The 12,741-nt window shown below is 36.0% G+C and overlaps 1 protein-coding gene across 2 annotated transcripts in view; it reads left to right on the top strand.

Moving 5' to 3' along the window:
* LOC128212853 (receptor-type guanylate cyclase Gyc76C-like) overlaps positions 1–12,741 on the top strand; it is a 169,570-nt gene that overhangs the window by 143,283 nt on the left and 13,546 nt on the right. For both annotated transcript variants that reach the window (XM_052918226.1, XM_052918215.1), the window contains exons 4-8: positions 1,494–1,640; positions 3,613–3,785; positions 3,988–4,123; positions 5,166–5,320; positions 8,725–8,909. In XM_052918226.1, coding sequence (XP_052774186.1) covers positions 1,494–1,640; positions 3,613–3,785; positions 3,988–4,123; positions 5,166–5,320; positions 8,725–8,909 — 796 coding nt within the window. The remainder of the gene's footprint in view (positions 1–1,493; positions 1,641–3,612; positions 3,786–3,987; positions 4,124–5,165; positions 5,321–8,724; positions 8,910–12,741) is intronic.

Genomic DNA, 12,741 nt, shown 5'->3' with positions numbered 1-12,741 from the left:
GTTGATGCATGCATTGACATACCTTTTTGGGTGATTCATGCATTGACATACCTGTTTGGGTGATACATGCATTGACATACCTGTTTGGGCGATGTATGCATTGACATACCTGTTTAGGAGATGTATGCATTAACATACCTGTTTGGGCGATCTATAATTTGACATACCTGTTTTGGCGATGCATGTATTGACATACCTGTTTGGGTGATGCATGCATTCACATACCTGTCTTTGGTGTTGCTGGCATTGACATACCTGTCTTTGGTGATGCATGCATTGACATACCTGTCTTGGTTGATACATGCATTGACATACCTTTTTGGGTGATTCATGCACAGACATACCTGTTTGGGTGATTCATGCATTGACATACCTGTTTGGGAGATGTATGCATTGACATACCTGTTTGGGCGATCTATGATTTGACATACCTGTTTTGGCGATGTATGCATTGACATACCTGTTTTGGCGATGTATGCATTGACATACCTGTTTGGGAGATGTATGCATTGACATACCTGTTTGGGCGATCTATGATTTGACATACCTGTTTTGGCGATGTATGCATTGACATACCTGTTTTGGCGATGTATGCATTGACATACCTGTTTTGGCGATGTATGCATTGACATACATGTTTGGGTGATGCATGCATTGACATACCTGTCTTAGGTGATACATACATTGACTGACCTTTCTTGGATGATTCATTCATTGACATACCTATCTTGGATGATTCATGCATTGACATACCTATCTTTGGTGTTGCATGCATTGACATACCCGTTTTGGGTGCTGCATGCATTGACATACCTGTTTTGAGTGATTCACGCATTGACTGACCTATCTTGGGTGATGCATGCATTGACTGACCTATCTTAGGTGATGCATGCATTGACTGACCTATCTTAGGTGATGCATGCATTGAGTGACCTATCTTGGGTATTGCATGCATTGACATACCTATCTTGGATGATTCATGCATTGACATACCTATCTTTGGTGTTGCATGCATTGACATACCCGTTTTGGGTGCTGCATGCATTGACATACCTGTTTTGAGTGATTCACGCATTGACTGACCTATCTTGGGTGATGCATACATTGACTGACCTATCTTGGGTGATGCATACATTGACTGACCTATCTTGGGTGATGCATGAATTGACCGACCTATCCTGGGTGATGCATACATTGGCATGCCTGCCTTTGGTAATACATGCATTGTCAAATATACTTTCGTTCACAGGCAAACTTCTGAAACGTTGCAAATACAATGTACTTTGAACATTGTCATTGACAATTTTTTTCAAGGATGCAGCTGCAAGTCCACATAAAATGACTTATTCTTTTGTTAGGAGAAGTATTGTTTTTATTGTTTTAGCTCCAGTTTTGGAGTAACTGTGTGTCTGCTGGCAATCCGTGGCTCCAAGTAGTTTCCAATGTACCATTAACTGTATCATGTGAATCAAATTATACGTCTCCATTTTCAGTGTATGTGTTCCTGGGAACGTACAATGGTATAGTGGATATGATGACCAACATGTATGACCGTGGTCTGCTGGACACTGGCGAGTATGTGGTCATCTACTTCGACCACGAGACTTTGGACGCCATAGAACCATTGAAGTACTACAGCAGTAAGTACACACTACCCTGTGTTTACATATTGCACATATATTGAAAGCAACGTTCCACAATTTTTAAAATTGTGATAACACTAGATTGCATTGAAGAATTTGACAATCATTTGATTGATGTACTGTTTCAAAGGAACACATTATTACTCAGCCCGATATTGCAGTGTTAACAATCTATTTGTCTTGATTTCTTTTTTATGCTTATTGACGCCTTGTTGATGTATGTTTATTTGTCGGACACGACACAGCAAGCTTAACTTTTCGTAATATGTGTCCGGGATGTTTATATTTTTAGAAAATATTGTAGACATTTGCGTGCTAACACGCTATGACCATTCTATAATTACCATTTAGATGTTCACGGTTGTTTTTTGCATTAGCAAAGCCCTTGTATTGAAGAACCAACGGTTACTGAAGATGTTAACTTCCAGTGCTTTTCTGTGTCTCTTATCGATACGTAAACAGCAACATCGATCTATTTGGATATAAGAACACGAATAAAACAAAAACAACAAAATAATTGCAATTATAAAGTAGGCCACCATCGTCCGTCGTGTAAGCAATAGTTAGTTTCAAACAAAAAATGTGTCAAAAGTCACCTAACCCTATCTAAGGTACGTCATACATTTTAAGAATTAAACGACGCGGTCATTTTGAATTACTTTGATATCTCATGAAGTTTGTTCTCAATCCTCTATTAAACTTTGCTCCAGGAAATACCGTTATGACTCAAATATAATGCAAACAGTTTATGATTAACATACTTTTTATTCTTATCGTGCATTGAAACTTTTAACAAACGGAATCACTTAGTAATTCTCGGCAGGCAGTGTTGATATTTTTATTAATTTTCATTTTGGTAAAGGTCTGCGCCCCTATGCGATAAATGTCCTTACGATAACTCTACTGAAACTCGAAAAAAGAGGTAACAGCTGGAAATTTACAATCGTAAGCCTTACAATCTGTATTGAAACGAGGGCCTGGTATGCAAGCAATTATTGAAATTTTTGCTTGCTCTATTCAAGTGAGTTTATGTGTCGTAGAAAATATATGGTCTCTTTTATCAGAGAATACTGCTAGAAAACGACATGCGTTTGAACGACGGTTCCGTTGAACAAATAATGGCCTAAAATACAAGCTATTACAAAACAGAAGAATGAATGTGCGAAGAATTATGCTTATTGATTTATGACACGATAAAAATATGTTTATATTGATTTCGCTTTTGTTCTATATATTCATATTTATGTAAATAGATGTCACATTAAATTTAAGCTTTAAAATATTTCCAAAAGCAATGTTTTATTAAGGATTTAGCTCAAAACGTTATGAGATATCAAAACAATGGCATCGTATATTCTTAAAGCGTATGATGTACCTCGTTTGATGCCTAAGTGACTTTGCTACGGCGGTCGATTTAATTATTGCACTGCATACTTGCATTTCATCTAAGTATTTTTTTTACTGTAGTTCTTTCTCACCCGTTCTGTAAATGTAATAACCCGACCGTAACCGGAAACATTTTTTCAAATGACGTCATAATAACGCGGGGAAAAAACATCATCTAGCATGTTTGTACAAGTTTTTCGGGTTCTGCTGACACAATACAAACAATAACAAAGATACATTATTATCAATATACATGTATATTGTTATGCGATGACTCATGATCCGAACATATCCAAAGATGTTGCGTTCATCGGATGGTAATCGTAAATGCCGAAAGGCACTACATTCTACATTAAAACTGTATGTCTCCATTTTTAGTTGCCATGTTCATTGTTCATTCTACGTTGAGCTCTTAACAAAGAATGCACTTGCAGGTGTCAAATAGCCAATATATTCATCTGGCCATTATTTCTTTCCTTCGAACCACGTTTCAACTAACAAGGTCATACCATATTTGATCACTGGGCTCTGTTCCCATAGCTCCCACTTCATATTCATAAGTGTAATTACCGTTTATAACCAGGAACGACAGACCCACCGATGACAAAGACCAATGAGGAGGCCGTTCGATCGTTGCTTGTTATCACCGGAAGTCCACCCACAAATCCACACTACGAGTCCTTCAAGCGGACAGTGACCTTATATTGCGAGAAGGAGCCATTCAGCTTTCCCAATATCGAGGGATATGTTCGAAGGGTATGACACATTCTGCCTTTAACAATTATGAAATTTGTTGGGTTAACATATACTTTTGTAACTGCAGGAAGCTCGTCCTTGAAGAAGGTTTAACATCAAACTGATACGTTCATTATGTACGGTGTGAACTTTTAATTTATTACTGCCTGTTGTTTGTTTACAACATAATGCCGTTAAGTGTGGTGACCTTAATTAACTTCAGACAACAGTGTTTGCTGCGTACCTGTACGATGCTGTCCTTCTGTATGCTAAAGCAGTCCACGAGGTCATAGAGGCGGCTGGATCAGTAACAAATGGCACCGCCATCGTTGAGAAAATTCTGGATACAAACTATACAAGTAAACAATTTGAAAACTTAGCTACAATATACTGCTTTATTTGGGTTGCTATTGAAATTCATGTTCTTATAACTACAGATAATTGAGTATGCAATCTAAGTCACCGTAATGTATAGATATAAAGCAACTGTTCTGGCAGTAGCCGGAAAAGTATTGATTATAAAAGTGAAGGTTTTGTTCATGGGTCATTTGATAATACCTTTAACCAAAATGGATTACAACATGGACACATTTCCTGAAGGTGGAATACTTCAAACGGCTTCGAGAAGCTTACACTGATGACATAACAATGCATTCATGGGTTTCAAGAACGCTTGGGCTTTAAGCATTTCCAATTAGCTTGAGATTTTAGTGTCCTTTTGACCTTTACCAAGGGATGTATTCCCAATATTTTATCTCACTGAATGACAAACGGACCATGTCGTTGAAGAACTTATAACTATTTCTCACGTTGGCTTAACGTATAGCTGTGATAAATTTCGCTATTGATGATGTCAATGGTAATTGAAAGAAATTAGATTTACGGAAATTCGTAAAAGAAGTACCTCCGGCGACGTTCCTCCTGCTGATACATGTTTTTCATTTAGTCGTCTGTCCCTTGGCCAGATGAATGTCAATACAAATGGAATAAGCGGATTGAAAAGGATTGTATTTAATCAATCGTTATTGCCCGTGTTCCGATCTAATATAAACTGACTTGTTTTCTATATGTCAAGCTGACTTATATGTGTCAAGCTGTCCGAGTTTTCTTGTCATTTCTTTTATAGGACAAATGTCAATAACTTGTTTATTGCATAAGCTGTGTCTAAATAAATAGTTCCAATCACGGAACATCATGCTTACATTATTGCAGAGCGACTTTATTTTCTACAACAACAAAACTAAAGTTATACGTATTTTTGAAAACAAAGATGTTTAAAACAAGAGCAAATTTTGCGAATTGTTTAACCGTTGAAACACAGTATCCTGGATATTTTTATGCACATTTTCAATATCTATATTTAGCTTTTCAATAATTAACATGTGTATTCCCGCTGTGTAGGTATTCAAGGCTACCAAGTTCACATCGACAAGAACGGTGACGCGGAGGGAAATTATACGTTGTTGTCAAGGCAACCGTACAAAACCAACCTCTCTGACTACTCCATGTTGCCGGTCGGTCATTTCCAGATTGGCCGTGTCAGCAGTGGACCTCCGGTAGCTTTATTCACTTGTAACAATTAAAATCTTTGTAGAAGCTTCAAAAGATAATAAACGCTTCCAGTACCCTTCGCAAAATAATGATAATTATCATGCATGCTCTCCTTAATCAAAATATGTCACACTGATAAGTCCAAAAGATCGTGTCTTAATACAATTGTGTTTTTTTCAAAATCCCTCAACTAACTACCATGTGTCTTTAAAATACATCGTCAAAGATGAATATCATGTTTCATCATCTACTGTTTCTCGTTTCATTAAAGAAAAGAACGTGCAATTATGTTATATATAGATGCCATACACATGGCATCAAAGAAACCGAAAGAGTTTGATGTATGTTTCTGGAGCACGTTTTTATTGGGATACCCAATCTTTCCTTCTTACAATTACACTGATTCTTGCTAACTCTTTTGCTATTTACAACTCCAAAGGAACAGTTTTTACTACTAATGAATTAGAAATTAATCCACCCATTTCCAGGCATGAAAGGACTTCCTTATCTGTAAATCTTCTTTGTATGATAAACCTTTGGAGTATTTCCCAACAACTGTTCACAGAAGCGTTAAAGATATGAGACAATTTATTTGGTCATGTCTTGTAAGTGCCTTTGTTTGTTTATACGTATATATAATTATTATTGATGAAAAAGCACATTACTTAGTTCCTACAAGGCCCTGTATGTATAGCTGAAACTAAAGAGACAGAATAAGGTACAAAGGAGTCCGGGTAAACTTCATTATTAGCTTCCATTTCGGATAAAATCCTTCGTTCTTAGACATGCCGGTTTGTAAAAGCAACGGATACAACCTTCCAGGAGTGAACGAGAAAACACGTGTTCAGCCCTCAAAGTTGATTGTCGAAAGAGTACTGGTACTCTTATTATAATCGTATGTGGTATGATGCGGTCGGGGTTTGATTGAACCAATGATTTTTCCTCCCAAATCGGATTTCCTACCCCTGAGATATCGGGAGGGCCTATGCGTGTAAGTTCGTCGCGGTAAAACAGACAACTATATATGCTTTTATTAATCAACTATTACGTATTTGACGAGATACGGGGAAATTCGCGGTACAAATACCAGACAATTGAAGCCAAGATAATGTCAAAACTCACTAGATATCGAACAAACTCGCCAAATATTAACGGAACTCGACAAATATGAGTTTCCTCCGTTTTGATTGGCTACAGAACTCGCCTAATATAGGATTTGAGAAATGGACCATTTTCAATGGCTGTCGAAATTCGCCTAATATGAGAAATATGCTGGAAATTATTTTTAAAGGTAGCCATTTTGTTTTCTGTTTTGCGACTGTTTTTAAAATGATGTGCTTCGTATAAACCTATTTGGAAAACATAAACCTATAAAATACCTGAGCCACTTTGTACGGTTTTATATTACAATTGTATTTAACCCAGTGGTGGATTTTACGACTATTATGATTTTGTTCACCGACAAAATGGAGGACGAAGGTAAAGCATTTGACGTTTCGGCATACGATTTACGAAATTAAGACGAAAATACATGCTTCCTTGCACGGTACAGTTCTTTTTTCATATGTATGTGCAATGTCACTTTAAGGATGCATGTAAAAATTAGCAAAGTTAATTCAAGAAAAGCATTCACTATGAATGAATATGGTATAAATACGGCTTCAATGTGAACTTAAGGTAAGTTATTAGAATGATTTAACCGAAATAGTAATGGTTCATTAATACAATACTTATTAATTAGGTGATTTCATATTGACCGAGTTATTTGTTCTCGGTCAGCTGTATTTGCCTTCGCCCTTTCGGGCTCAGGCAAATACAGCTAACATCGGACAAATAACTGGGCCAATATGAAATCATCTAAATAATAACATTATAATATTGCTGATATATAATATTTCTTGCATAACATTTACCGGATATTGAAATAACTGTCTTACCTAGTATAGGGTAAGAGAACTCATGTATCACAACGCGCCATCTGACACTATTGTAAGATATAAAACATGATTAAAATGTTTATATTTCAGAAAGTCAAAAACAAATTGAGACATATTTATGAAATATATGATAACAAATTAATTTCTAAAACATCAAAAGGACAACGTTTCTCGTGAGGACAAAACCTCGGACGCAAAATCACTGCGCGTCATGACGTCATTAAAGTCAGTAACCAAATACAAACGCGCTTTTGTTGACGTCAAAATTATGTATGTCAATTCCTGCATCTCTAGGGCCAAATGATTTTTTTTTTATCTAATTGAACTTATGGAAGGTAGCTGCATGATGCTTAGGTAATTAAAGTTGGATAGTAATTTTCTCTGTCAAAGTAAGAGCTCCTGTGAGTATTGTTGTCATATACCAAGATAAAGACCTGTTTTTTTTACTGGTAAAACGTACCATCGCTTATTTTCGTGAAAGAGGCTCCGAGAATGATGAATTGCCTTTAGAGTGAAATAAATACAATTGAATCGATTTTGGTATCAGACCAAATTCAGTTTTCATGTTTCCAATCGAATTTTGTAAATTGTTCAATCGGCCGTACTTGCATACTGAATAAGTGAGACAGACATAAACGCATCACGGGATATTGTTGGTAAATGTGATTTGCGTGTTAAACTTAAAACGCGTTAAAGAGATAATCAAGTTTGCCAAGAAGAGCTTTCACAGTCTTTGTATTTATGTTGCCCATGTGCCTCTTTGTTTGAAATAGCCATCATAAAGTTACCCAGCGTTTCTCATTATCGTCTAATGTAAGTCTCGGTCATGGTTGGTAAAATGCAATTTTTACAAAATGAATAAATATTGTTTTACTAAATAAAATGTGACAAATCATTTAGAGTGTAAAATCTTAGAAACTGACAGCTGGCAAATGTTGATAATTGCTCCAATATTGTCTTTGAAGACAACAATTTTGAAAAACGTTGGAAACGCAGTTCAGTAAAGGGTAAAGCATGGTTTGCTGATTACATTATCACATGATGTTAACAATGTATGGTTAACGACGTATGCTATAAAAGTTAAAATATTCGTTATAAAGTGTAGAAGTCTCCGTGGCCCATTGTTTCAGGCGTCAGCTTAATTTTATTTCATAATTATACCAGTGTGGATTCGGTCCCCACTACAACAATAAAGTTTTTATACTTAAATTGTATTTCATTTTCTATTAATGGCGGTATCAAAGAGTAAATATTTTATTGAATAAGGGTTTTCAGTTGCGTTCCCGGGAAAACTAATTTTCAGTACAAATCTGTGAGCGAGTCTCTTTTAAGTCATTCTCGTTCATCAGAGTGACGATGCTATGTGTACCCTCTGGTGAATGAGAATGCTTTAAAGCACGATACTTGCTAAACTTTCTTTACCTCTTCTTACCAGGAGCAAGTAATATATCTGTAATTTAAAATACTTTCAGGTGTTACGCCTATACGACGGTATGGATATATTATGGGTGTCTGGGGAGTCGCCAATAGACGAGCCTAGGTGTGGGTACCGGGCCCAGAGGTGCATTCCGCCCAAGAGATACACCTTTGAGATACTTGGCGGGGTCATTGGAGGGATAGCTCTTGTCCTCATCATCATCGCTCTTGTTATTTACAGGTATGGACGAGATGTTTATAATGACAAACAAAAATTAGGATAGTTGAAATAAGTGCAAACAAGAACAGCATTATGTATGACGCCCTTGCCCTTTGGTAAGCCGGACTATGTGCCAGTTGCGTGGTATGTATTCTGGTTGCTAAGGTTAGGTACTCTCGATTCTACTTAAATAGCAAACGTGATTCCGATTCCATAACAAAATATGCAAACATCAATCAGGGAGGAGAATCGACCGCACAAACAAACGAAATGGTGGCCACAAATGATTAAGTAAGTTGTATCTTAGTATTTTTTTAGGTATGAGTAAGAATTTAAGCTATCAAATTGCGACACAATTTTAAGTAGAAATCTGTTTTTCTAGATATAAGAAAAAAATGCCAGTAGTTTTCTGTTCACATTATATGGAATCTTATCAAAAACTATGCGTTTCCTATCAAATACACAAAATAGATCAAACAATGTTTTGGTCTAAAGCCAAAATAAAGTCTTAGAATACTTCAAAAACGTATTCAAAATTTATTGATCCAAAATAAAAGTGATATTTAATTCTTTTGGAAAAAAACCCGTAAATATCGTAAGGAAAGCGTAAGAATTCCACACTGTTTATGACAAATATTGTTTCAATTTCCTAGCCCCTTTCGTGTGAAAACATAATGATGTAGGACATGTGAGTCCAAACGACAAGGCTGAACCTGAAGTGTACACACCATCGTATTTGGGCCTTTCTTTCTTTCCTGTTTATACAGGAATAAACTGTTTTTGTGTTTAGGATATAAGTTTATTTTTTTTTGCGGATTCCGGTGCGTACATCAATGGTATTCCGGAGTGCAGGGGAGACCTTTATATATGTTAAAGGTCACTTCAATCTTTATTCAGAAACAAGATGTATAAGGTTTTGCAGTCAACCGTTGTAATTTAAATCAGCAAACTCATATCCAACCGACATCAAATCTGATACATATTGGATCAACATCGGATATATATCATTTATGGAATATATCCCAATTCTATCCGTTATTGATTCAGTATTCTGCTACGGTATTAATCCGACTTGTAGCTGATGGTTTAAACAATATAGGACATGCATTTGATTTCGTTCCCAAATACGGAAATATCGATCCGATGATGAACCGCTGTTATTTTCTGATCCGTTTAAAAGCTCTCTTAAAGTATTCAATCGACATAGTTGGTAATTTTCGAGAATCTGCTTTGCATTCATGTTTTTGTGCTAATTAACAATCAAAGAGTATACGTTTATACCTAAAAATCATTATCGGCCCAATCTACAGACATTCTTACCATACACAGATATATTAGGGTTGTCCAAGAAAATACTACAAAACCACTTGCTGTTTGTGCTTCACCGCCTTTTCGTCCGACTTCATCATGCTCTTATTTGAGAGAATATATGATTTTCAAATCAAACATAGTTTGTTTTTGTTTCCCTATAATAAAATAACTTTCAGACGTCAGGAAAATTAGATAAAGCGCTTGTCGAGAACCTTTGGCACAACCCTTGAATATCCCCGATGAGACCTTGCCTGCAAGTACTTGACTGAAATATTTAATCTATGATTACCTAGACGACGTTTTCTGAATGATAAAGAACAAACAGGCTGGGTATTCAGAATTAAAGCCGAAGCAGATTAGCGTATAATTAGAACGGTCAATGATTCCGATAGTATAGATCAGCACATTGCAATGCCGTTGGTACTGAAAAGTACATACACGGAATCAGTCATATTTGTCCAAGACAGCAGGATATCAGTTCATCTGGCTATAAACGGCAATAATCTGTGTGGCGTGCAGTAGCACCTACAATGTTTCGACATTATTTATATGTAAAAATATGATTACTCGTGTCTAGCCCACATCCAATTACATTTAGTTGCCCATGGGAGTTCCCGACAATGGTAAACTTAATGTCCAGCAAACCAAGTCGAATCTCTTCAGGAAAAAAGAACGATGAATAACAAGAGGTGCCGATTTGAGACAATTGCAAGCTCTTTTATTGCCTTTAATCCTTATATGCAGTGTATGCAAACAATTCAAAACATACACATAAGCGATTCAGTCAATTCGGAACTCGATGAGAAAAACAAACATATAATAAAAGCAAAATGAGACATAGCAATTTCTCGATCGTTGACAATTAAATTTAAACCTAAAAGTTAACCGGTTAAAAGAACGTGGAAGTGCAAATAAACATACATTGCAAGCATTCACAACTTCGAAATATGACGTCGTTCTGACGTTCGAAAGGATTTCAAATCATATTTCTAAATAAAGGCCCGACACGTGGTTCAATTACCAGGCAACGGTCCGAGTCGTCCATGTTTTAACCTTTTTAATTTACATACCATTTTCTTCTTTGAAGTTCACTATTGTATGTACTTGTGAAATGTTAACCTCAACTCAAGTTGGAATCCTATCGACTTCGAGTTGTCAAAAGGTCGCTTAGTAAACTTAATGTCATATTAAATAGTTTCTGAGGGTAATCTAAGTAGGAAAGAAACAAAATTGTGTTGCCAATATATTATTTCCATCAATTTAATTCTTTGTGAACACTTATATTTTTATCTCATTTTTTTTAAACGAGCCTGTCCAAAGTTGTTCAGTACGAATTAGCGACATTCTTACTTGTCATGTCTTTATTTTGTAATTCAATTAAGTAAAACTGAACTCGTACATAGTAGAACAACGCTCTGTTCTACGATAAACAAATACCTCGTATTCTTAAAGTCGAAATATGAGTACGGTGTACCAAATTAAAGGTAATATAATTTTTCCGCTAAGTTTTTGTTTTAATATCAAGGCCTTCGCGAAAGACCGTAGGCGCTTGCCGGCGGGGTACGAAATGATGACGCGTGATACTTAATAATGGCGATTTCATTTGCTTGAAGTATAAGCTATAACCTAAAGCATCTTTTACTTTCCATCTATTGGATATGGTAATATATTGTATTCTGATTTTCCGTTTGTAAAGCATTAACTCACAATTGTCTCAACAATTATATTACAATTTGTTCAATATATGCCAGCGTCAATTTGAAAACAATGTAAAATGAAGTAAAAAACTACATTAAAACTTACCGGATGCATCACCTTAAAACGAAAGAATCGAGCCGGGGCAACATTGCTAGCTATTATAGGTACCAAAGCGTCACCCAGAGCCATTGTGTTATGTAGATAAGAAATCGGCGTGGGAAATCAACAATAAGCACTCGAATGCGGACGTTTTGTTATTCCTATGTGTTATATGTTGTAATTGGTGCCACAACTGTGCTTTAGCGGTCACACAGATACACACATAAACACAGGTATTTATTTTGTTTAATATTCTGGGATTGAATCTCTACAAACCACTATTATTTTTTTGTTTTTGTTTTTAGTGCAAAAAACACTAGGAAGTCGAGACATTTAGCCTCGAATTGCTTAAAGATTCTGAAGTCTTACAATGCCACTTGAGGGAATGGTTAACCATGAGGAACTAAGAGCATCATTATACCACCATCCCTGTTAATCCTGTAATAGTAAGACAACAAATGATTCCCAGCATTGCTACTCCTTAGGATCTAAGATCGACATTGAAGATTCTTTCTTAAGAGCCATGTCAACATTCAGCAACGAAAATCAATGTTGATTACCCCTTGTAAACCTTGGAATTGAGACAAATACTAAATGACACATTCTTAACCTAATTAATTAATATCAATATTGAATATCGGCATGTTTATCAATGTTACCCATGTTTAATGGGGATTAAAATATATTTAGTATTACTTGAGTAAGCCCTATAACGTTAGACGAAATGTAATTACCAGGTGTCCCA

This window comes from Mya arenaria, chromosome 2 (assembly GCF_026914265.1).
Source record: "Mya arenaria isolate MELC-2E11 chromosome 2, ASM2691426v1".
NCBI classification, from domain to species: domain Eukaryota; kingdom Metazoa; phylum Mollusca; class Bivalvia; order Myida; family Myidae; genus Mya; species Mya arenaria.
This window is presented reverse-complemented; position numbering and strand designations above follow the sequence as displayed.